The 26,160-nt window shown below is 46.2% G+C and overlaps 1 protein-coding gene across 2 annotated transcripts in view; it reads right to left on the bottom strand.

Annotated features, from left to right (window-relative positions):
• XPNPEP1 (X-prolyl aminopeptidase 1) overlaps window positions 1–25,220 on the bottom strand; it is a 30,792-nt gene extending 5,572 nt beyond the window's left edge. Inside the window, exons 1-14 of one of the 2 annotated variants that reach the window (XM_059476769.1) lie at window positions 25,196–25,220; window positions 20,818–20,948; window positions 15,277–15,340; window positions 13,473–13,577; window positions 13,104–13,196; window positions 12,038–12,181; window positions 11,604–11,699; window positions 9,325–9,406; window positions 8,188–8,398; window positions 5,414–5,503; window positions 4,063–4,113; window positions 2,899–2,957; window positions 2,168–2,245; window positions 1,588–1,659 (exon numbers count right to left, since the gene is read on the bottom strand). In XM_059476769.1, the coding sequence (XP_059332752.1) occupies window positions 1,588–1,659; window positions 2,168–2,245; window positions 2,899–2,957; window positions 4,063–4,113; window positions 5,414–5,503; window positions 8,188–8,398; window positions 9,325–9,406; window positions 11,604–11,699; window positions 12,038–12,181; window positions 13,104–13,196; window positions 13,473–13,577; window positions 15,277–15,340; window positions 20,818–20,934 (1,262 nt within the window). In that variant the 5' untranslated portion in view covers window positions 20,935–20,948; window positions 25,196–25,220. Of the gene's footprint in view, window positions 1–1,587; window positions 1,660–2,167; window positions 2,246–2,898; window positions 2,958–4,062; window positions 4,114–5,413; window positions 5,504–8,187; window positions 8,399–9,324; window positions 9,407–11,603; window positions 11,700–12,037; window positions 12,182–13,103; window positions 13,197–13,472; window positions 13,578–15,276; window positions 15,341–20,817; window positions 20,949–23,566; window positions 23,664–25,195 lie in introns of those variants that run through there. The other variant, XM_059476768.1, reaches the window with a different exon arrangement.
• Between the last annotated feature and the right edge of the window lie 940 nt (window positions 25,221–26,160).

Genomic DNA, 26,160 nt, shown 5'->3' with positions numbered 1-26,160 from the left:
TGCAGGAACCAAAGGGATGGGGGGAAAAGAAAGATCAAAGTGAGAATGCACAGGAAAACCAGTCACACTGCAGCAAACCAACCAAGCTCATAAATGGATAAACTCATCTGCTCTGTGCTACACAAGGCTGATGATGTAACTGCTCCTAATCTCCAAAATTCCTGAACACAATGCCCCAGATGTAGCAATGATGATTTACAATTCCCACTGTTATCTTTCAATCACAAGTATCCCAAAGCTCTTCCCAAATTAGAATCTAAACTGCTCATAAAAACGATGCTAATTTGAGGTTTAGCAACAGGTACCTGTCCACTGAGAACAGGCCAAATTCAGCCTATTTGTATGGAAGACAGTTCACCAACAGCTTTAAAACACACAGTTGTGCAAAAATGACAGCCACCAGCTCAGAAAAGGGAAGTGTAAGGGGGAATAGTATCCCTTTCATCTTCAGGATGTCTTGTGCTAAGATTTCTGCAAATCATCCTGCATTTGGACAGGGGTTAATCTAACACATCAGAAACTGGCTCTAAGTTCCTTCTGCAAATAGCATTTTGAGCCTGCTGTCAAAAACACAGTGGCTCTTGAAATAACGAGTTCCCTTTGAAACTTGCTCCTGTCCCTGTGCTCTTCCCCAGCACACACAGGCCCTGGGCACAAAGAGCTCGCGGTTTAACTTCTCAGCAGGGACAAGCAAAGCATCCCTGTCACAATGCTGCGCTAAGTGCCATTGATGTCCAGCTTACATTGTATCCAAAGGGCTCCTTTTCATAGTGGCACTAAGGAAATCCTTAATTAGGCCATCAGAGGGGAGGAAAAAAGATCTCCTTGTAAAAATCTTATCAAAGGATGTCTGTATGGTTCTTTTTCAAAGCTCTTCCTGAGTGACATAACAAAAAAAGCACAGCTCTAAAGACAAAGCCCATCTCAAAGGAGCAGCCAGGCTTGTCCTGCATCTTCCAGAACAAGCCACTTCTCATCTATTTACACTGGTTAAAAACATCACTTCTTTTATTTTCCATGGAGTCAAGAGTTCCACAGTAAAGGAACTGAGGCCACTGAATGGCACTGTCAAAACAGCATTGAGCGAGTTTTCAGACATGATGCCCTCCCAAAAACATACCCAAGAGGCCACTGGGATGAGGAATCCTGACTCTGAGTCTCTCTGAAAAGGCAGAGAGCACCACAGGGCAGTGCTGTCCTGATTCTTCACCCCACCTTGTCCTGAGCTCAACATCAGTCAAATCTGCCCACAGGCAGATCCTGGCAGGGTAGATGCCTCACCAGCTGTGCAGGCTGCTGAGCAGGCAGCCCAAGGCTAAGCCTGGGCACTCAGGGCTGCTCCCTGTTCCTGCAACTTAATACCAAAACCACCAGCCAAAGCACAGCTCCCATCACAGGGGATGGATGGGACTCAGATGGGACCTGTGCTTTGACATCTTGTCCCTGACTCCAGCAAGGCCTGTCAGCAGCCCTGATCTGTCTACTCAAAGCTCCACACTGCCTTGCTTGCCAAGGCAAATGTGAGCTGACCCTGGAGAGGCCATGGGGAAAGAACACCTGGCAGCTGAGCACCATTCATGCACTCACTTGTACTGTGCTCCTGAGTCCAGGAGGTAGATCTCGTTCACCGACAGCGTTCTGTTGGTCTCAGGAACTGGCCTGCTCAGTTAAACACAAAGGGTTTTGTTCCACAGTTTTAAGGTCTCCAGCCCACGTCTGCAGCCCAGAAACCATATTAACTACAAGCTTGGATGTGTTGGCTCTGATTTCTTGTGGCAGTGATGGAAATCCCACACATGCTGAGCCAGGGATCATACTGAAGAGAGGATTTGTATACAGCAAATGGCACTACAGTACAGAGCTTTGCTGCTTCCAGCAAAACCCTCAACATCTGTTTCTGGATGTATTTCAGAACAGTTGTGGCACTTCATACTCATCCTTCCCAGACTTCCAGCCCCTAAATAGCCCTTTTCTATGGCCCTGAGGAGATCAGCATCATAATACATGCATGCTGCCAGCAGGGGAAGAACTTTACTTAGTAAGGAGTAAAGAAAGATAGCAAGCAACATCTCCGTGGAGTACTCTGTTGTGACTCCATGGGGAAGTGAGACAGCTCATTCCAACTGTGTTTGCTGAAGATTGAAAGGAGAAGCTGTGTTTCTCTTACTTGTAGTGAATGACGGCTCCATTTGGACCTGTGCTTGATATGGTAGCAAAACTCAATTCAACAAAGTCTTTCTGCTGACTGAAAGAAAAGATTGTGAGAGGAGCACACCAAGCACCTAGGGCACCAGGAGTGCCCCATCCTCAATTTCACATCACCTCAGCCTTCCCCTCGGCCTTGAAAGCCACCTAGACAAGCAAATTTGGGTAGAAGAAATGTACAATTTGAAGCCCTCATCTCCCAGCCATCTGTTTTCCAGATCTACTCTTTCCTTAGAAGAAGAAAATTCTCTACCCAAATCACCCAGGAAGATGTGCTGAACAATTTCTACTTTGTTACTTATTTACTCCAAGGTATTTTAGAGGTCCTGCTGATGGGAGTACCTCTCAAAATAAATAGTGCTCCTTCTCTATGAGAAGAGGAAGAAATCTGACTTTGAAATATGCATTTCTCTGTGGTAAGGAAACAACTGCCTTGGATTTAAGTGTCCTAACCTGCAGTACTCCTCACTGCTATCTCAAAAGGAAAGAGTGGACAGGATGCAGAGGGCTGGGACTTCTATTTCCCAAGAGACCAAATTCTTCCCAACTCTTTCAAGTTTTCAAATAAATCCATTAGTAAAGTTCCTCAGGTAATATATATCTGCAAGTGAGATGAATTTCTAAAGAATAAAATAAAAACAATGGATAAAAAAGCCATCCAGAGAACCTCCTCAGAGAAGATTTATTTCTTACCTGCGGAACTCCTCTGCTTTGTCTGCAGCAACTATTTCTGTTACTGTTCCCTTTGGGACCTGGTGGACAAGGACATGGGCTGGATTAGTGCAAACAAGGAAAGAAAACCCTGTATGCTTAAAGTGGGTCTTGTCTGTGCCTTATGAAACCCTGGAAGTGGCTTCTTTCCAGCTTTTCTGTCCTCATTCCTCAGTAATGACAAACACAAACCCAGCAACACTGTGCAGGGCATTTGAGACGGAGGAGGTGGAGATGGTCACAGCAGGACTGCTGAACCCTGACTAGGGAGCAGTTAGTGCAGTACTAACTTCACTGACATGTGCACAGGCAGCATCCCTTCACAGTCAGGTGACACTAAGCTTAAATAGTTCTCTTTAGCAGCCCAGGCTGTAAGAAATTTTATGCTTTTAAATCAGGAATGGAAGCAGTGGCAGAAAAAACAAAGTGTGTTAAATTTTACTTTAGGCATAAATTTACATTTAGGCATAAATTCAAACCTGTGACCCAACTTCCCCTGGACTAGAAAACAAGCAAAGCAAGGCAAGAGCTAGGTTTCAGAACCCCTGAGGATGACTTCTTGAGGTACTCAGACATGTAAAAAGGCACCTTCTGGAAGCCATCAAGCCTTCTCCATAAATAAAGTCAATAGACTCAGACATGCAGTGGCATGGCTTAGTAAGTTGCTGTGTAACACCTGGCACTCTGCACATCCACTGAGTACTTCTAATCCAGTGAATACAAAAATAATTTGTTTTTATCCCATTTTCACTGCATCTCCCATTCATAAATGCCAAATTTGTTCATACTGGCAGACAACACTGATTATCATGAGAATAACTCCCAAGTATTGTATGAAGCTGAATATTATTTCATGATTTACACTACCAAACCAGCACAAGACAGCATTAACACTACACTAAGCCTGCTCAGGTAATTTCTCACTTGTCTGCATAAAATGAATGGGAGAATGTTTTCAAAAAAATTAATTCAGCCTTGGACAAAAGCATGTTTGAAATCCTCACAAAAAAACACAAACCACCAGATAAACCCCCAACTGCTTCCCCACTTTTAGTAAAGGTACTATAAAGACTAACAAAAAGTTTATGCCAATGAATAATTTTAAACAGCAACAGAACCTTCAAGTTAAAAAAAGATATACAATACCTCTTTTTCCAGCCAGTTAAAGAGCTCACACAGGGCAACAGCATCTTTAATCTGTGTTAAAATAGGCACAAAAAAAGGCAATTGAGAAGGAGAAAGATTTATCAAGCCTCAGTATAAACAGGTTTTGATGCAAAAGCATTCAACCTGTAAGTTTCAGAATCACAAACTAAGAGATAATCCAAGAGGTATTTTCAGGTTTTGCACCTTGTAATTAATATGAACACTGGAAATTTACCTGGAGAGTTAAAAGAATGTTAATAATTATTGTTAGGACATATATTACTGTGTGAAGTCTGGCTTTACCCCACACATCACTTTCAAGACTATTTTCCCTTAGCAGCCAAGATCTTGCATCTCAGACCACAGAAGGCAAACACACAACACATCTGGTGATGTGACAGGGGAATGTGTCCTTTGGGCACACAGCCACCACACAGTCTCTGTCACACAGCTTCTGGCTCTCTTACCTTATGACCCCCATTTTTGTTCCATTTTTTTTCTGCATGCTTGCAGCATGTTGGGGCAAGAAGCAGGAGATGTGTACAAGAATGAGGCACAATTTTGTCCCCAGGTGGCAGGTGACAAAGTGCCTCTTCTCAGTACAACTATTTTTACTTTCCTTTAACTAACAGGGAGAGAAAAGCATTGAAATACAAAGTACTGGTTCCCAAGAAGCTGCAGAAAATATGGGACAAGCCCAAAATTGCCAGCCCTGCTTCAACTGGCACATTTCTCTTATTGTGAAAAGTGCTGCTTGACAACTAACAGGAGATAAACAAGAGAAAAGCTCAGCCCCACCATGAACCTGTTTCACAGACAGATTCCTTGCCTGAAAATATGAAGCTTCCTGGGAAATCAGCCTCATTTCCAGTGTCATAATGACAAGACTAAGAGAGTGCTTTGAGGACACTGGCTGCTTCTGAGCATCTTGGCCTGAGCTTTGCACCATGTGTTGAAGAATTTCTGTGTGTTATTTAGGCTGTGTTTATTCAAGTGATAACAATTTAAAGACTCCACTGACAAAGACAACAGAACTAGCAAAGGGGAAACGGCATCCCTTTAAGGGCCCACACTGCAAACAACATTTCTCAAGTCTGCACAGTCTTCCCACAGAGCAAGGCTGTTTCCTCACACTATTGCAAATGTTGTTCTTCAAGGGAAGGCAAAACAAGCAAAAAACCTGCTTCAACAGCAGTAGATGTCTGACAGAAGACCTTTTTTATCCTCCCATCCAAATTCTTATTTGCTTTTTATCCAAAACATTAAAACTGAAAGGAAAATGTTGTTTCTTTCCCTCAAAGTAAAGCAAACCTGTTGCCATGTGCAAGGAGACACTCAAGGCTTCACTTACATGTGCTCTTCTCATGCCTTCTGTTTCTGCTGCATTCTTCACAGCTTTTGCAATGCAGATGGGGGTATATGGGGTGAGGTATCGGTAAGCCTGCAGCAGAAGGACAGGGATTACTTGTGGATTAGTCAGACTACATAATCCTACAGATTTATAACTCAGCCTGGCCACAATTTGTACTTTGGCAGCCTCTCTCAACCTTCAGCACTGTGAGATGCTGGTTGCCAACAGTCAGCCTAGTGCACTGGGGAACAGAGAGGAGAAACAGTCCCTGACTGAAGGAAGAACAGCCACAGGGAAATCCAAAGAACTAAACAACAGCTTGTCATGAAGCAGGGTGAAGTCCTGGATATCCTAAATATCATATATCTATATCAATGCCTGAGCCATAGATTCCTGTTGCTGATGGACACTAAAGGCCCAGAGGCCAATGAGAAACACTAATCCCTGATGCTATGATAGAACTTAGGCTGTGGAAATGACCTAAAATTACCTGACAGCCACCCTCAAGTAGCAGGGAGCAAAGGTACCCAGCCCAGGTACCAAGCACTGAGCATCACCACTGTTAGTGATCAGCAGCACTGACAAACACATCAAGAACTGAGGAAACATGAAAGGCCTTTGCAAAGCTCAGCTTTACACGCTGTCAGTTCTGAAAGGAGCTTACATCAGTGGTTTGAGACAAAGCTCTCCTGTGCTTGGATGGGGTGACCCTGCATTAACAACTAGTAACTGATCCCTTACTACTGCACACTTCCTCAAACACCAGCTGTCCTTAGATTAGCAGGAATGCTTGGCTGGTCTCAGCACATCTTCAGAAATTCACCAGCTGAGGTGACTTGCCCAAAACTCATCACACTTGGCATCAGAAGAAGAACCAAGTCTTTTGCTCAGTTCTCTGCTCTACCCATTACATATCAGGAGATGGGATGAGCACCTACTGAAGCACAGCCCAAGCAACATGTTGTTTCCCACTTTAAATGCATCAGCATACAAATATATATCCCTCAAATTCAAGGAAAGGCCCAGTAGATCCTCTGCAAAGACTAAATTCACATAAATCCTACAGGCTTACAATTTCCAAATTCTTAAAAACAGCAAAACAACTACACTACATAATGCAGAAACTAAATTACAGAAGTCACAAGAAAGTCAGAAAAGTCCTTTTATCAGTCAGAATAAATAGTCAGATTCTTATTTTGGCTTGCCCTTTATAGATACTGGTAAGTACTAATAATCTTTTGTGAAAAGTATATTTACATGCAGCTGTAAACAAATCTGTAAAGGGTTTGCAGATCTGTGTTTAATAATGGAATGGATTTTTGCCAGTGTCAATATTTGGCTCTGATGGAGACAGACAGTAGATGGACTTCCAGCACTGGTGTTCTTCACACCAGCTGAGCAGCTGGCCTGGAGTGCTTTGAAGTGGTGGAGAGCCAGGGAGGAACTAGAAAAACTCTGGCTCTTTCAGTGACTCTCTAAGTGGCTTTTAATCAAGACATTTCAGTCCTGCTTGCCTGCTTTCTATTGCACAGAGCTCCTTGAGGCAGGGACTCTCCCCATTGCACACAGGGCATGCAGCACTGTAATGACTCAGAACCAGCCAAAACTTCCAGCACTCACAGGGTAAATAATGTCACTCCAACTCATTATATTCCTTTCTCTAGGTCAGCCCTTCTGTACTTCTCCATATGGATACTCTACATAAATCAACTACAGCAGCTTACCCAAACTGGGGATAGACCACTGACTGCAACTACAGCAAGGAGCTTTCCACTCTGAAGTCAAAAGAACAACAATTTATCCTGAATGCTCCATAGACACTATGTTGTCAGTATTTTGTATTAGGAGGCCTAGAAATAGACTGATGGTGTCTGAATATTTAACCCTGGGCAGGGACAAAAACCTGTATATTTACTCACAGTATCTGTTAGTTACTAGACATCACTGTAAACTGGATGGTATTCCAGAGAATGTGATCTCTAGCAAACAAGAGATGTACACAAGATGCATGGAAACCAGCTCATTTGTCCACAGTTGCTGTGTCCTTCCTTCCCCAGGTATTTTTCATGCCTATTAGAATATTAGGTGGACAGAGGGAGTCCCAGGCAGCAAGTTCAAAAGGATAGCAAGATACAGCATGTATGGCTGTGCAGAAATTATTCTGATGCTACAACTGCCCCTCAGCAGATGCACTAAGTGCATGGACAACCAGTGCCTGCAGGTTTTATCTGTGTCCTCACAAGATTCCCTGCTACAACAACTGTCATCTTCTCCCTCCTGCCTTCAGTAAAGGACATCACATATTGCCTGATATCCTCAAGGCACTGAACTAAATAAGGGCAACCACCCTCAGACACTCAATAAAGCCAAATGCACTCTCCCAGAAGTCCTGCTCAACTTTCCTGCTTCAATTTCTGCAAGTTACCAGTTCTTGCTGCTCGTCCACATGAGGCTGATGCTCCACCCATGGGCAGAATGACCTGAGTTCACCCTGCTGCCTCTTCCCTCCCCTCTCTCACTGAACTTGTTTTATCTTAAGCTGACAATTCTTTGGATAAATCGGCTTAGCGAGTTGGAAGGGCAGCTCCAGCAGGAGCAACCCCTGGATTAACAACCCCTCGATACCTCAGCATGGCTGGAACCCTTCTGCACGAGCTCCAGCCTGCACTGGGCTTTGCAGAGGGGAAACTGAGGCCAGCTGCCCTCATTAACACCCTTGCTAACCACAAAGAGCAGAGAAGAGAAAAGCATTTTCCCCTGCTAGGGCCACTGACCTTGGGAATGGCCTCAGTCAGAGCATAGCTGGCTTTGTCACTGAGCCACACTTTCTCCTTGGGTGACAGGCCTGCACCAACAGCCTGCAGCTCCGACAGGATAGATCCATAGGGCATCACCTGGATTTTGAACTCGGGTTCCAGGGTGGAGTCAAGCTGTAAGTGCTCTCTCACAGCTGGGTCCATCATCCTGTCACCATCAATGAAGAGCCTGAGAAACAAATTGGAGAGATCAAATAGGTGAGATCACATCTAACAGTGGCTGGAATAAAGGAGGGAAGGAAAAACCATTCTGGCAACATTTTAGGGAGAAAGGAAATCATGAATTATGCACTCTACTTTGTCCTATGTCATTTTAACTACCAGCTTTCACACAGTTTAAATCCCAGCTTGAAATTAGGATGTACCACCCCAATGAGAGGAAAGAGCTGACAGAATTTCTATTTGTATGACAGTCAAAATGGCTACATCCCATCACTGTGCTTGAAACAGGAAAGTAACAGAGGCAAGCAACAGCCACTCTAACTTTTAAGGGCACCATCTGGAAAGAGAAAAGCTACTGTAGTTCTAAGTATCACATTGCTCTCACTTCCACTGAGTTGAAAAGTTCAGCTCAACCTTCACACAGCCTGTACTCACCCACCCAGCCAGGTTTTACCTTAGATGGATCTAGGCAGCAGCTTACAGATGCCTGCAAAGGAACTGTGCTTGCTGAGGCTCAATATATGGGGCAGTCACAGGAAAGAAGCCTTCTATTATAAGCCCTGAAACTTTCCTGCACTGTCCCTGCAGTTTTGAAGTGACTCAGCAATTAGACTTTTCCCTAAAGTTTGTAATGTCCAGGCCAGGCACATTTCACCCAGAGCTCCAAAGGCCCTACACATTATCTCAGGGTGGCAGACAGAGGACTCTGCCATCGTGCCCAAGGTCACCCAGCATGCCAGCCAAGGTGCTGAGGAGTGCAGCAGAGCTCTTGGCTGCCTCTCAGCTAATTCTGATCAGGGGAGGAGGGTAACGAGTGTTGGACAAAAGAGCTCAGAAAGGACACTAAAGTACCAAGCATAGGTGGTTTTGAAAAGACTTTGCTAGAACAGCTCTCCCCCAGAAAACACGTCTTGGGGAAGGGAATACAAGCACCTGATTGTGTTCATTCCTATGACGGCGTATGCAAAAAACACAGGATTGTACTCGACATCAGAGCCTCGGAGGTTGAAAAGCCCTGAAAAATAAAAACACCAAGAATCACAGTCCTGGGTCATCTTCTGCAACATTAGAGAAAGCCAAAAACAATCTCACAAAAACACAGGCAGGCAATGAGACATCGCAGGTACAGGCTGTGATGTGCAGCTATCCCACAGCCTGCTTCATTTCTGGCAATCCTAAATTTATGCCAGGAGATGGCACCAGAACCACAGCATGAACACACCCGGGTGTTTAAACTGGTGTTTAACTTCTAAAGGAGGGCTGCCTTGGAAAAAAGCAGGCGCAGAAAAGGAAAGACAAGGACACGTACCAAAGGTAGGGTCTGTCCTTTCTGGTCCGTGCAATGCAATAAAAGCTCACTTTTTAACAACCAGAAAACTTCAAGGTTACAAATTGTCATTTCATTCCAATCCTTTTGACATTTGAGGTAAGAGGAAAACACAATAGGCAAGACTACAATACCTCAAAAAGGCCTCTTATTTGGGCCCCTCCAATATCTCAGATTCAGACTGTACAGTCTTAGCTATTTTTCAGAAAGATTTTGTCCCACACAACTCCAGACAAAGTCAAGAGGAGAAGTAGATGTCCAGCATCTCTAAAATCCTGATTTTAGATTTTAGGGTCAAATAAAAACTCCAGGGTATCCAATTAGCTGAAATAAGTTACTCAAGCCAATAAGGCCAGCCAGCAGGACAGCTGGGAAAAGAACCAACATGTCCTAAATTACAACCCAGCACTTTATTCATTGAACTGTGCAAATTCTGCCATGAAAGTAAAAATAGAGCTTAATTCTCTCCAGGGAAGCAGCAGGTCACTTGAATGCAGGAAAGAGCCACAAAGAACTTTTTACTTCATGGGCACAAACTTCCTCGCTCAGCCAACTCCCAATGCAGTAAGAAGGCAACAATCTCCTTTGTGGCTCTTTTTCTGTCCCTAGAAACTTGTCTGGAGTTTAACACAGAACTGAATTAGATAAAATTAAAACAACTTCTCCCCTTCCCCCTGTAGGATAAGAAATCAACCAGGCACCCGAAAATGAGCTGCTCTAGTGACCTTCTCTGGTTCATCTTAACACTCTTGATTCATAACCAAGCTTCACTTTGCTGGAGACATTTAATCTGAAACCACCTCAGGGCACCAATTTATCATTAATTTAATTGGAGATGTGCCTGAAAAGGTGAGACATACAATCTCTGCTCATGCAGGCCTCCCCAGGGAGGAGTCATATTCACCACTCTCAGAAGTAGTTCTTTCACAAAAAAAGCTCTTTGCTCAGTGCCCCAGATCCAGAACAGCCCAGGGACCTCATCAAGTTGGCTTCACCCAGTGCCAGGGACATTGTGCTGGCAGTGCTGGAGTGAGGAAAACAGCACTCCCATTTCTATCTTTCCAGATCAAAGATGGGGCACAGGCTGAGCAGCACTCACACCCTGCCCGGGTTACATTCCCCTACAGCAGTGTGTGCACTGGTGATTTCTGCAAAAAGGACACACAGTCCTAGGAACAGCAGTTCTGGGGAAATCACTGCTGTTTCTGGCCATTCTCCCTTCCTACACACTGGGCTGGGAGCCAGGGTGTAGAGACCCAGCCAAACACAGAGGGGACTCTAGCAAGACCCTGGGTTGAAATGATCTGGAAAAACAAGTTGAGCCCTGACACACTTGTTTTAACCAAAGCATTGGCTGAACACTGGAGAGGTAGAGACTGACTTAAGAAGTTGTGACAATTAGGAAGATTACTGTGAATGTGGTGTACCCCACCCTTGCTTTATGTATACAAAGCCACATGTTGCACTGCTTTGTTTATAGCCCAGACTCCACAGCAGAAAACAGTCTCCATTTTTCCAATGGGTGAGGCAGCATCAGGATATTTAACAGCCAGAAAATCTCACAGGTCTTTTTCTTTCCATCACACTGCCTCAGGCTTTGTGACCTTCTCCCTTTGCCTGGGCTGTTTTTCAAAGGTGGTGATTTGCTGCATTTCCTGGGCCAAAACTGTACTCAGGAGCTGCACTGGTGTAATGAGGCATTGTGCAGAAATACAGGCTGGCTGTTTGTGACCTGCTACCACCACTGCACTTGATAAGAAGTTAATTGATGTCTAACGAACATGCTTTCATAAGGGCCTCTCACCCTGGCATGATTCTTCCTTTGCAGGCCAGGAAGAACATTTATTTTGTAGAAAGAACAGAGAAAGGAGATGCAAAGACTTACATGCTACTTCATCCAAGGCTGTTACCACAAACCACATGACTTTCCTCTCAGCCATTTTTGAACGAAGGGCTACAATTTTGTCTCTCCAGCTGACTCCTGTAAAACACAACAGGAAAAGCCACATAATTCCCTAACTTTGCTGGGGATGATGATGTAAACACAGACCAACATATCATGCTTGTGCTCCTCACTCCTTTCTAATAACTGATATGAACTATCTCAAATGAGCTGCCTTCTAGATGCCCATGGATTTGTATTGAAGTCATTCAACTTCTAGAAAATGGTTATTTGAAGTTTTGAGGACAGAGGGGTCATTATTCACAGTGACCACATTGTGCTGTGGTACTGTTTAACTCTCCTCTGTAAGAGAAGAGCAAAAGGGGGATTTAGGGCAATAGGAACAACCCATGTCTATTGGGAGTTCAGCTCCTCACCTGTATAACTCAGGTCAAGTGTGATGAGAGGCTTGCAGGGGCGTTGAGGACAATCTGTCCAGATTGTATCAATCAGGTTTTCTTTGACAGGCACAAGGTCATGGCCAGCACTTCTCAAGACTTTGGACATTCTCTTCCACTGGTCTGTCAAAGGGAAGAAAGTCAAGAGTGGGGGCTTTAAGGAGTGCACATATGTTCAACAACAGCTCTCTTCACAAAGGTCAAACTCAAAAATCATTCTTCTCCTTTTCTTCCAGCCTCTCCTTTTCCCATTCCCTTAAGAAAGACAGCAAAATCTACTGAAGTTACAGTTCCACAAACATGCCACAGTAGCCAGTGGCAGGTACAGAACCTCACAGTCCTGAAGCTTCATGCTTGAGCTGAAGAACTGCTCCAGCTGGGAGACAGAAGTCTCTGGAAGAAGCCACAGCAGAAGCTGCCCTAAGGGTGTCCTCTCCCCAGTGCAGAACCATGCTAGATCTAAGCTAGACAAGATAAGAGTTACTTCCACACAGCCACAAGACAGGTCCTTAATCCATCTGAACAAGCAAGTATCTCCCCTTGCCTCCAGCGACCTTTGCATTGTGCCTCATGTTTTGAAGCATGAATAGATGGATACTTTGATATAAATGACACTTCTCCCTGTGCTTCCTACAGGGAAAGCTGCAGAGATCCCAAGGCCACCAAGCAGGAGTAACAGCTTGAATTGTGCCTGGGTGTTCTGGCTCACATGCTGACCAAGGCATTCAGAACCTTTGTACTGAAGTGCCCATGACAAGCCAAAGCACAGACAAAAAGAGGTGATCAGAATTCTGCTTTTCAGGTGAAGTCACTGCAAGCCTAGAAAGCAGTTCTCATCCCTCGTGCTTTGGAGTCAATGCACTGCAACGTAACTCTTGTGATATATGGCTAAACAAAAATCCAGCCTGTTTTGCATAACAGTTTAACCAGCACTACATCTGAAACATGGTTAGCTGCACACCATCACACAACAGCTCAGGCAGAGAAGAAAGGAAGAAAAATCCAGTTGCACTACCCAGAGTTATAAGTATAAAGTAAAACCGACCTGCTGGAATAATGAAAGGGTCCACTCCCACCTTGGAGCCTTCTGGGAGGACACTCACTAGCCAATCCTCCTGAGTTGGTGTATCTTTCAGACCTTCAAGGATTAAAAAAAAAAAAAGGTTCAAAGAAGCAGTCACATTGAAACATTCCCACACTATGCAAAAAGTCCAAGCTAATGCATTAGATATGTCTGCTAATGAATGTCTAGACCCACAGGCAAGAGTTCTCACAGGACACTAAAGCAGAAGCTGTGTATGCAACATGTCCCAAAGTCCCTGCATGATGGGATATCCCTACAGCTCAAGCTGTACTAGTGGGAAGTGACTGTTCTCTGTTGATCAGTGGAGCAGTACCCCAGGCTCCTGCATACCCATTTTCATGAGTGTCCAGTTGCTATCCATTTGATGTGCAGCCTGCAGGAAGTAGCGTCCGTCAGTCCACATGGCAGCGTGCTGCTCGGTCACTATGGCAGTACCTAGGCAGGGAGGCAGAAAGGGATTCAGGGTGGGCAGCCACCATGCAGAGACACACACAGCAGGGACAGGGTTTGAAATTCACCCTAATTCCCTAAAAGGCACCTCTGATCGCTGTTCAAAAGTTATTCCTGTTCCAGTGGAGATATTCACTGTTTCCCCTGCCCTGTGACCTTCCAAATCCTACTGGAGACAGTATGCACAAGGATGCACCTTCATGAATTGCCTCAGATGAACTCAACTTAAGCAAATCTCAGCCAGCCAGTGGAACTGGGTAAGTGGGGCTTTCCAAACCTTCTGTAACAGAGACTGTGGTGTAACTTGGCTGCTGTCACAGTAACATATACTGTACATCTCTGAATTCCATCCTAGCCTCTTTTGGAGAGGAAGCCTGGGCTCTGGCCACCCACAAAACACAGCTGATAGCAGGGCTGCAGACATGGGTATCACCCCCAGCTGTCAGCTGCACCCCTTTCCCAAATGTTACAGCTCTAGCAGAGATGGCTGAACAGGAAACATGAATATAAACTTCTGCTGCTTTCATTGTCTGTCCCAATCCACTGACTCCAGATGGAGGGATGCAAACAGACAGCTGAGGGGCAGTGACATCCCAACAAGGAACTCAAGCTGCTTTGCCCTTGACAATACAAAACAAAACAAACCATAGCACAAACTGAAACTGAATCCAAGTCATTGGAGTCTGCATCTTGACAATACTTTCTGTCACAAAAAAAACTGATACTCAGATTAGCAGAGCAGAGTTTCCAATTATTAACTCATTGTCTTCTACCAAATTCCCCCAACACAAACCCCATTTTAAGTTGCTTCAGCCTGAAAAGATGAAGCAAGAAACACAAGGTGAGCCCCTGTGTGAAACCTCACTGTGCATCAGGCTGGGAACAGACCTTCCAAGTACATAACAAGGGCACAATTAGAGAGGAAGGTTATGAAGACGTTGCGCAGAAGGAGCAGAATTAATACAAGATTCATGTTAGCCATTAACAGCAGGCCACAGCCCTGGATTAATCACCTTCCAAATGAGGCCCCAGAGCTCATAGGAACTGATGAATTGACCCTCCAAACGTAGGTACCAGTATTTATTATAATTATATACAATTAGAGAGGAAAATAACTTCAGCAGACTAAAGTGACTTTCCAATAACCACAGAACAGAGTAATTTGCACAGCTTAGGGTAGAGCTAGGGTAAAAATGAGGTCTCTTGAAACACAGACCTATCCTACAGCCAAGAAAACATCCTGTCTCGGCAAGATAAGCAAACTTTTCCACAGTGCTCAGTTTCCAAATGCAGAGTTTCTGGCCCTGGTTCTGTTCAAACAGAAAGGCCAGCTAAAGCCCATCCACTATTCACCCAGCCCAAACGGGCAACGTAAAAATCTGTTCATACTGGCTGCACATCAAAAGAAATGACCACAGGTTACAGGCACCACATTAAACAGTTAACAGGATTTTACTTTATGAGAGGTTCATTTAGGGGTCAAACATTTTGTGAAAACTTGTTATTCTGCTGATATTACATAATTCCAGTGGGTAGCCAAGACATAATTCTGCAGATGCTGAAATGGGAATAAAACAGTCCAAACAAGCTGGATAGATTTTCTTTTCCATCCTGCCTCTATGCCATGAAAGGAACTATTTCTTTAGAGGAAAATTGTGCAAGAACCCAAGTTCTGGAAAGGTACCTGCAGAGCCATCAAATCCAGAGATGAACGCCCTTCTGCAATCACAGGGTGCAATGTACTCGCTCTAGAAAACAAAAGAGGCAGCAATTATTTATAGCAGCAGGGGAAAAAAACAATCAGCTGATGACAAATACTTTGATAAGCTTTTTCTCCTAAAGGACACCACAGAGAGAAGAAAATTAGTTAAAAATTCCTGGGCTCTATCCCACTGTGATTATACTGTATTTTTGTTTAACTGGTGGGTTTTTTTAAGCTGCAGCACTTTTCTCCCACAAACATCTGTAAACACTGAAGTGCTTCAGAGTTTGCAGACGTTTATTTCACATTCAGCCTCCCCTTTGAGCAACAAACAAATCATGCCTTTGAAGCTGCAACGTGAAGGGAAGGGAAACCAGAAGCACCCCTTGTTCTTAAGGTAATCAGCACATAAAATCTGTAAAATTCACTATGTCCACTGAAGTCCCCTCGTTTTATACGCATTTATAAGAATTCCTTTAAGACTTTTTTTTTTCCTGCAATAGTGACACTGAAAGAAAATCATCAAGGTGGTAAGACTGTAAAAAATTTAACACTTGGGACAAATAGATACTGATGCTTTCACTTCTTCCTTGCCCAGTCAAAATCAGACTACAGCCAAAACCACAAAAGCATGGTTTGATAGATGAGAGGGAATAAGAGCCCATCTTCATCCTAAACCTGTTACAACCTGTGTTTCTGGATACATCGTTTCAAAATGTTGAAGAACCTGAGAATGCACAGACACCTGATATTAACAGGAACTGCCAAAATTAAAAGAACAACTGAACCTTCACATGACCCACATGACTTTTTTATGGGATTCCATTCTGGCAAGTTTGTAGGTCAGAACTGCTGAGTAGGCCTGTTAATGAACTAGTGCAAATCAGCAAATCAGCTTAATCCAGGCTGACAGCACTGACGTTTGAGCTGCAAAACCCCTGGATTTGTACCTTACAAATGGCCTGAAATTCAAGTCTGTTTCTCTGCCTCCAGCTGTGCTGGGGCAACAGAAACATCTTAGGAACTGAGCTAAGAAATCACAGCCCAATTCTCAGGTGCTTTTAGTCCCTACTGTGAAAGAATCACCTGATTGTTAAAATATACTCCCTTCAAATCTGTTACTCTTCACGGTTCTAAGGAAGACAGAGGGCTCAAAGCACAGGAGTGAGCAAGCAGCACAAATTACAGCACCTGGGACCTTTATTTCTGCTCCAAATCACTCCATCATCAAACCCCTTCCACAACAGCCATGTCTGTCCCCTCCTGGGAGAAGCCAAGCAACCATCTACCACTAACATTTTGAAACTGAACCTTGGGACAGCAAATCTTATGGCCCAAAAGAGGATCTTGTCGAGTGGCTTTTGCTCCAAATTGCCAGGGAAGATTCCTGGTACATACCCCAAAGAAATCTTCCATTTTATCCAAACTCTAGTGAAAGTTGGCAGAAAGGAGGGGGGTATGGAGACCATGAGGGCCCAGTTAGTTTCCTGTGCCTTTTCTTGTCCAGCCCCATAGGGCTGTAACATGTTCAGCATGTCACATGTCCCCTGTGGGGAGAGGGGAGGTCAGGACAGCCACCTTGGGAAAGGATGAGTGGCCTCAGCACAGCTCCAGCTGATGGGGTGGATCCCTCAGCCCCACACAGCACATGATCAACAGGAACTTTCTTTTTTCTGGCTAACAACTTCATTCCCAAAGTGGCCACCAGGAAAAAAGGAGAAGAGGAAGAACCTATGGACCCATCCCAAGCAAGCAGAGACATTTCCCCCCGTGAGCCTCTTTAAAATAATGGCAAAGGCATCAGCAGACAGAGTGGACAGAGCTGTTGAGGGAACAGAATCAAGTGTCTGTTTCCCCACTGCCTGCCTCAGAGCAGCAGGACAGAACATGAAGGCAGAGTGATGCCAGACCTGAGGATTCCTCATTTCAACACTCCCTAGAGACTATTCAGCCTGCTGACTGCTATGACTCCCATCTCCTACACTTCCCAGCTCAAAGGTAGGACATCCTCTCCCAGGGTCCACTGCCAACAGGAGATCCTGGAAATTCTCCATCATGGATCACATCACTTAAATACATCCCAAATGATGTACTTAAGTATAAATGAGAGCAGTGATTTATTTTCCATTTCTCTTGACCAACACAGCAGAGACTACAGGCTAGTTTGCTTGTGAAAACCTCCCATTCACAGACCAGGGAGTGTTCTGAGTGTTTACAATGAGGCAGAAGGGCTTTAAAAATGAGTACCAGGGATCTGGAGGGAAAGACAGTTCATTCATCTGTCAGTCTGAATTCTTGCACACCCACCTGTTCTGTTCCATGCAGCAACCCCCACTGTGTAAAGATGAGCCCATGTTTTGCACAAGCTAAAATTACATGGGGAACACCTGTGTGTGCCACACAAAGCACAGACCACAGCACAGTGAGAACAAGGTATTTCCCTGGGTCTTGTCTTGCAGCTTTGATGGCCTTCAGCCTGGCCCTCCTCAGTCCTTGCCCATCTGCTTCTCACTGCACCTGTCAGTCACACAGACAAAACTGGGGGCTACATCACAAAAAACCCTCATCTAAGCCAGGAAGAACCCCCCAAAAATCAGTGCTGCTTATCCCCAGAGCCTGCATGGTTGTGCTGTAAACATGTTGAAGCTCATTTTAGTCTATTGTCAACCAAGATCAGCAATGCAAAGTGCATCTGGCTACCCTTAGAGGCACGACACTGGTGTCATTAAAGAACAAACACTGCAGTGAACCTGGAGGGAGGGAGGGATTCACTGCCAAAAACCAAACTGCATTGGTAAGAGCTGGAGCACGCCAGAGCAACCTGTGCACAAGCCACCTCCTGCTTTATAACCTGGCTGATTCCTCAGCTTAGCACAAGTGTGTGTCAGAGGAGCCAGCCCTGAGGAGAAGACAGCACCTCTGCCAAGCCAAACATGGGGCCCTAAGCTGGGCAGGTGCTTCCTTCATGTGGACAACCAGCCAAATTTGACCAAATTTGTTTTGAGTCAAGGCCTGGAGGGTGAAGCCAGCTGCAGTTAAGCTGTGACTGGCTCCAAACCCAAGCTCTAATCCAAACCTCATTCCCTCCCATTAAGAAGCAGCTCTTCCAGTCTCTGAATAGTCCCATATGGGCAAACTCCAGATTCAATGTAAACACACATTGACTCTACATAAAAATGGATCCTGCTTTTACCACTGCAACATCCCAAAAGCTCTGACATTTTAAGCCAAACCACAAAGGGTTTAGGCACCTCATTCCTAAAAGCATGGCTTTTCATCCCTTCATGATCCTTGGGCACCTGTAGCCACCCAGCACTCACGGAAGGAAGTGGGACTCTTTGGGTTTCATTCCACTTTTGGCTGGGACTGTCCTCCTTTCTCATCAGCCTCTGGACCACCCTGGCCCCCAAGGAAAGAGTCTGTTTCTCTGACTTCTTATCACCAGCATCCAAGTTTTCAAAAATTAAAGCAGCCAGCCAACATCCAGGACTGAGTGCAAGAGCCACAAATCCAAGGCAGCCTTGGTAAAGTCTGAGTCAGAGGCAGGTGTGTTTGAGAAGCTCTGCAAGTCTTTCAGTTCTTACACAACTAAACATGGAAAGCAAAGGATACAACTGGTAGCAAGACTCCTGGCAGCATGATAATCTAAGCCACCTAGCCTTGCAGGAAAACCAATATTAAAAGCATCACAGAACTCAGAGCTCATCAACATCCCCAGTGTTACAAAGTGAAATTAGTCAGCAAGTTGCAGCATCTGGGTGTAGCACCATCAGTCCAATCCAGGGGTTCCTTTGCAACCCAGAAGGGAATAAAGAATCCCACAACCTAAACCCTGTCAACACCACAGGAAGGAAAGCCCTATTTGTTGACAAGTTCTGTGATGCAGATGCCAGGACAGCCTCAGGAATAGCTGAGAGAGGCAAGGACAGTAATACATATCTTGTTTGGACTGCAGGGAGGAAATGGCTTAGGCCACCAAACACTTGGGTATCAATTAACTACAGTATTCTGACTCATGGAGGGAGGTGCCTAAGAGCAAAATCTGACTGCAAGGCTGTAAAGTTCTTGTTTGCACACAGGAAACAAACCCTTGCTTGGAACATGGAGAAGTTTCAAATCACAGGTCATCACAACTTACCTGGAATCAATAAGGCTGTTCTGGGATCAACAGGTTTCTGTCATTGGCAAAAACTGCATCAATTTCCAACCCTGACAGAAAAAAACCCTGCACCAGCTATTCAGGAGGCACCAGAATCAGCAGTTTTTAGTAATCGTTCCTATTCAGATAGATTCCCTCTGCAGAGAAACCTGACCAACTCGCCTGGCAGGAAATAGCAACATGGGGTTCTCTGCTTAACTGCACTTTGTCAAGGAAAAGAAAGCAACAGAAAAACCCAGAAGTCCTGAGGGTCACATTCTTCAACTCACATGACAGCATTTAATGTCTAGTGAAATGAAACCAGAGTTATATATGGACAGAGGCAGCTTGAGGCAGGAATGCAGCAGACAATAGCAGCTGCAGAAAACGCCTTCCCCCTACCTGCCCAAGTTTGGATCTCCCTATGAGGAAACACGATGCTGCACATATGGTCCCAGGGCACAGGCAAGTCTGGACCCAGCTCACCCCAGTGCCAAGTCAAGGGCAAAGGTTCTGATTCAGTTGCATTTTGCTCTTGTGCACCCCGGGGTAAAAGGGAGCTCTGGGTGTGTGCCAGTAAAACTTCAGGTCTTTTGTTTCCTGAAAACAGCTGAGGAGGGGAAAACCCTCAGCAGTTCTTGGGTCTCCTAACAGAGTGAACCTTACACATGAGCAAGCAGGGGAGGTAAAAGGCAGTTCAGCAATTTAAAATTTATGTCACGGACTACAAAATTCCTAAGAGTGGAAGCAGCACACAACAGTTACTGCCATGGGTTACCGCCCTGGGCCCAACTTGCCTCCTGTCTTTAATGCACAGAATGTGATGCAGAGCAGCATGGAAAGGCAAGTGTCACTGTGGCCTGTTCCTTCCCTGCCCCTCCTAAGGCCCCTTCATCTGGGATCTGAAGGGCTCTAGCATAAGGCAACAAATTCCATCAAGAACTGGATCCAGCAAAGAGAAAACTCTGCATCTAAACCTTTGCTACCTTCCTTAAGAGTATGTATTGATCAGGAGATGCTACTGGGGAAAGTAAAGCCCAGATAAGGCCTGTTTCTCCCCCAGTAAACCCATTCTTCCCAACAGCCAGGATGGGCACAGCAAGTGCCCTGGCAAGCTCCCTTTTCTGCAGTGTGAGCTCCCTGAAGACAACGTGATGAAAAGCTGTTGGTGGAACATCCACCCTGTTTTGTTACAAGAACACAAAGACCTCCATCTCCTGAACAGACCCCAGAAATGTTTTCCAATATGATATTTCTCAGGTTTCCCAGACTTTTATGCTAGAACCATTAAAGTGGTTAAACAAAGGACAATTTTAGTTATACCTGGCTTTTATTTTTTGCAGGGAATGAAAGTATGACCATTCCCATAATGTATCCATCCATACCTGGTGGGCATCTCCAGAGGGCACTATGTAGGCTTGGACAGGCTCCTGTACATATCTGGGGTTCTTCATCACCTGCCGCAGGTGCTTCAGCAGCTCTGTTGTAATTTTCGGACTCATCTTCCTACCTGCAACTAAAACAAAGCACAAAACTTCAGTGTCTCCCCAGCCATCTCAGGTCACCCATGTGCACAGGCTGGAGGAAGCTGTTTCCACTAGAAACTCCCCTTGAGGACAACTGTGCCAACATCATCCCTCTCAGACCAGAATTTCACATGTCTTGTCCCTACATTTCTTGAGAACAAGAAAGCAGGTTAAGGCCAGAGAGTTGAAGCTGGCCTGTCCTGGAAAGGATCTTTCCCACCTGGTGAAGGATGGCATGCCCTGTGGTGATAATGCACTGGTCAACCCCTTCTTGCATGTGGAAGCACCAGGAACAAAGCACCTGTGACAGCCAGGAAAGGTCCTGGCATGACAGCCAAGTACCCACAGATCAGAACTGCCCCACCTACCAAGTGCACTGAGAGAAACTCTCAGTCTTTTCACTTTAGGGCCAGGGATGCTGTGGAGAGGAAGACATGCACATCTGGAACTCAGATATGGACCAGTTATACATGTAACTTTTAGAGGTTTTACTGTAGCCCAGAGTTTCATCCTGAACTACTGACTGAATTAACTCAGACAAAAGAAATCTGCTCCCAAGGACATTCAGAGGGATGTATTCACTGGCTACATTGACCTCAGGGCTGCAGACTAGTTCACCTAGCAAGAACCCAACTGTAACAGGAGGAACAGTCCATTGAGCTCTCACAAGTGACTGCCAGAGGACAACTAAGGATGCTCATGGGAATGTTCTCTAAAGACCTTTGGCAAATGCTCTGCAGATCTCAGCTGGTGTCAGGCAGGGGTGGGGCACAGCCTGGATGGCACACAGCAGATAAGATGGAAAACCAAGGGCACAGGCCAGACTCCCTGGGTGTGTTTTTGCAATGGATGTACCTTTGGCAGTGCAGTGAACAGCAGCCTCTCCAGGAGCTCCCCCAAACCCTGACCAGGCAGTGCCCGCTGTGAGCGCCCGGCACAGCAACGTGCCAGCCCTGCTGCTGTGCTGGCACAGGAGATGGCTGCAGTGGGAGGCACATGCTGGCCGCAGAGGATGACTGGCCAGAAAAACTAGGAAAATCAAACAGCCTAAACCTCAGAGGTTCTCCACCTTTTTCTTTGCTCATATCTCCAAAGCATGCCCAAAGTGGGATAACCCCCTTCCTGGTTTTCTCCCCAGTCCTCTCACATTTTTAAGAACTCATAACTTTAATGCTGTCACTTTCCAGAGCAAGGTGGGTTATGTGCTGCTTGAAGGCCATGCCATGAAGTATTTTATTCTGACCAGTTAATTTCACAGCTCGTTTCACAGCCATATATACAAACAGGTCATAGAGGGGAGATGCAAACAGCATGCAAGTCTCAAACATTTTTTGCTTATCCAGGCACTTATTCTATTTACACCTCAGTAGCTACCAGGAGTCCCAGATGACATTACACTCTTATGGCAAAGCACAGTAAGGCACAGTCCCTGCCCTGAGATGTTTGCCATCTGAACAGGAAGGCAGAAAAGCTGCCTCCCTTTCACAAGGTTTGATTTGACCGAGGTCACACAGTAGCCCTGTGACCAAATCACAACCTGAACCAAGATCTGGTGCGTTCAGGTGTAAAGAAAACCCAAGACAACCATTCACATGTCTCATCACAGGAAGTTTAGAGCACACCAGACTTGTGTGAGACTGACTCTGCCCACAGAGTCAGGTACACAGGTAAACTGTCTTTTAAAACCCAGAACACAAAAAGGAAATCAATCTCAAAAGGCACTATACTAGTGTATCCTCAAACTGGTATCTCATCCCTTTGCAGGGGATTACACCTCAGATTTATTTCCAGCACAAATGTCATTGCTTTATACAGTGTTTGCAAGCTACACTGAACTTTATAATACTGTGATTGTTTCTGTTTGTCCTCCACAGTGAGCTGCTGTAATACTCTATAACATTGCTGCTGATTTATGTTCAGATAGGGTGAAACACACAGGAGAGAGAACAACAACATAGTGACAAGCCAGCAGAAAAGAATCTCCTTCTACAAACTCATAAGGACACAGCTTCCTTTCTTGGCCTGTGCTTTGTCTCCAGGAGTCCAGAAGTCTCATATAAATAGGCAAGGCATGACAAGGCTTTGCTTTTTAATGAAGCTCCTTGCTGACAAGCCATGGTTTTGTTAGCAAGATAACAAAGGACAAAAAAAAAAATAATTTTAAAAGTATTCTCACTGTTGAAAGATTTGCTTTCGATATTAAAAACACAACTAAGGTAGATTAGCAACAAAACCCAACTTAAGGAGTACTTCTACCTTGGATAACGCCCACAATATAAGAAATGGTCTTCAAAAGATTCATCACAAACTTCACAATAAAAATTGTCTTCAGTTTCCAGAGAAACAGAAGCCATTTTCTCAGAGATAGTTGGTAGCCATTTACTGTGGTCAGCCCTATAAGTCTTAACAGGTGACTTTTCCTCCCTTGGCCACCATTACAAGCCTCTACAAAGTTAAAACAGCTTCTCTATCACTATTTCTATCATTATTTAATCAATACAGATATAAAAATGACACACAGCTTAATTAAGTTAGTGGCTGTAGCAGTGCAAGAACCACCCCCATTTCCTGCCCTAATTTTTTCCAAGGTACCAGGCTCCCTTGTTACCTGTCTCTGCAGTTCCCCTTGTCTGGATGTCACTTGTCTGTGCTCACACAAAATACCATCCAGCTCTTTGCTGGGCCTTCATAAGCTCCACTGTGCCGGAGAAAGCAAAGGGCAAAACTGAAGTGGCTAACAAACTTTGCCCGCCCATAAAACATTCTCATGCCCCAGCCAGGAGCTGAACATGCATGAACACTGAGTTCTTGGTGGTAAGATTAGAGATGCACTGAGGGTGAACCATGAGGGAACAGGGAACGTCAAGGGTCAGGCATTTGCTTGTCAAGATTTATGATTAAATCTTGCAAGCGTGTGCTGCTTTATGCCAATTTTTCTTCTCAGTCACTCTATCAGGGGCCACTCCCCATACTGCAGATGGGGAAATTAAGGCAGAGCAGGACTAACATGCAAAGTACCACTGCAGCATGACAAGAGACAGAGCTGGATCCCAAAATCTGCCACTGTCTAGACATATATTATCTACACCTCACTCAGACTGCAGGAGGCAGCTCTCCAAGAGCCCAGACCAGATCCTGCCTGGACAGCCTCTCCATCAGACACACGGGGCAAAGAGCAACCAGGAAAATGCTGCTGGAGGAAGCAGACACGTCCTCCTGCCTCCCACATGCATGCACAGAAATGGACAGCAGCAATGGCCAGGGCCACCAGGCATCCTGTGTCACGGTGTGTGCCAGTGCCACACTGGGGAAGGGAGGCGAGGTCAGCAGCTCTGGCTGCAGCTGGGTCTGCCTGTGGCTGCTGTGTAAACGACTCTGTTTATGTCATGTTTTCTTCAGATACGCTCGTCCTTGTGATAACTTCCTCTCCGCTTTCTCTTTTATGAACAATCTCGTTCAAAATAAGCACATTGGCTTGGATAGTTGGGAGCCAGCAGCACCACCTCAAAGCCAGGCTGCTCTGCACACAGGGCAGCCATGCACTGAGGGACAAGCCCATTGCTTGTCCCCTCTCCACAGAACCATGCTGCACCTGTAACTCACCAAAGAGAATGGCAGAATTGTTGGGGTAGAAAAGGACCTCTGGTCCAGTCCTGCCAAGGCAGGGTCACCTGAAGCAGGTAACACAGGAGCACACCCAGGTGGGTTCTGGATGTCTCCAGGGAAGGAGACACCAAAGCGTCTTTGGGCAGCCTGTTCAGTGCTCTGCTACCCTCAATGTAAAGAAGTTCTTCCTCATGTTGAGGTGGAGCTTCTTGTGTTTTAGTTTACGGCCATTGTTCCTCATCCTATCGCTGGGCCTGGACCATCCTCCTGCACCCACCTTCAAACCATTTACATGCATTGATGAGATCCCCTCTCAGTCTTTTCTTCTGCAGACTGAACAGGCCCAGCTCCCACCGGATCTCCTCGTAAGGGAGATGTTCGTGCCCACCTGGGCTAAAAGCCTCCCCCAGCCCTCTAGAGGACTGGCGGAGCCGCGTGGGCCTGGCCACCCCGGCCGGGCCCGGCTGTCAGTGCCGGATCCCCTGCGGGGCCTGAGCGCCCGGACTGGGCCTGGAGACCCGCCGGGGACCGGCTGGAGGGGAAAGCCATGGCCGGGCCCCGGGCACAGGTCCCGCTCTCTGCCATCAGCCCGGGGCACCCACCCTGGGCTGCCCCGCTCGCCGCGCCTCACCTGCCGCCGGCCCGCCCGCCGCCGCCGCGTCAGCGCCCACGTGGGCCGCCAGGGCCGCCCCCAGCGCGTCACCGCCGATGTCACGGAGCGCGGGCGGGACCGCGACCGAGACCGAGACCGGCACCGAGACCGGCCCCGGCCCCGGGATCAGGATCAGAATCAGAATCAGTCCTGGCACCGCCACCGCCGCGCTGCCCGGCGTGACCCCCCGTCCCATCCGGCGCTGTCCGGACGGGGCGCGGGGCTCCGTGTCCCGCTGAGGGGAAGGCGCTGTGGAGTCCGGGGCACCGGAGTGCGCTGCAGCCGTCAAGGAAGGACCGGACCGGAGTGGAGCGAAGCGCCTGTCCCACACCCCGGTCTGCGCTCGCCTCCGCGATCCGCTTCGCCCTTGAACTTCCAAAACCCAGCGTGGAGCAGCGATGGAGGCAGAGCAGCGAGCGCGCCCGGCCCCGGGCCCGGGCCCAAGGCGGGCGGAGAAGGAGCCGGGGCAGGACAGCAGGGGCTGCGGGCGCACACCGGCTCCCCCAGCACCAGGTTGAAATTCCATACTGTGAAGGAATTCTGTGCTGTGCGGGTGATGAAGCACTGTAACAGGTTGCACAGAGAAGTTGCGGATGCTCCAGCCCTGGAAATGCTCAAGGCCAGGCTGGATGGGACTTTGAGCAACGTGGTCCAGTGCCTGTGGTTGACACTAGATGGTCTTTAAGGTCCCTTCCAACCAAACTATTCAATGATTCTGTGAAAATCTGGTCATTTGCCGTGCATGCTTCCTAATGAAAATACCTTCCACGGCCCTGCTCTGTCCTGGCAGAGTATCATAAGCTGTAACTGAACCCTACTGACAGAAACAGGAGGCTGTTACAGAAATGCAGATGTGAGAAGATCACCACCAAGAAAGCTACAGCAAAAGAAAAAGCTCTGCTTTGTGACTGTGCCCAGACAAGAGGGGTTTGCCTGCAGCAGTG

The sequence above is a fragment of the Ammospiza nelsoni genome, chromosome 8 (genome assembly GCF_027579445.1).
Source record: "Ammospiza nelsoni isolate bAmmNel1 chromosome 8, bAmmNel1.pri, whole genome shotgun sequence".
NCBI classification, from domain to species: domain Eukaryota; kingdom Metazoa; phylum Chordata; class Aves; order Passeriformes; family Passerellidae; genus Ammospiza; species Ammospiza nelsoni.
This window is presented reverse-complemented; position numbering and strand designations above follow the sequence as displayed.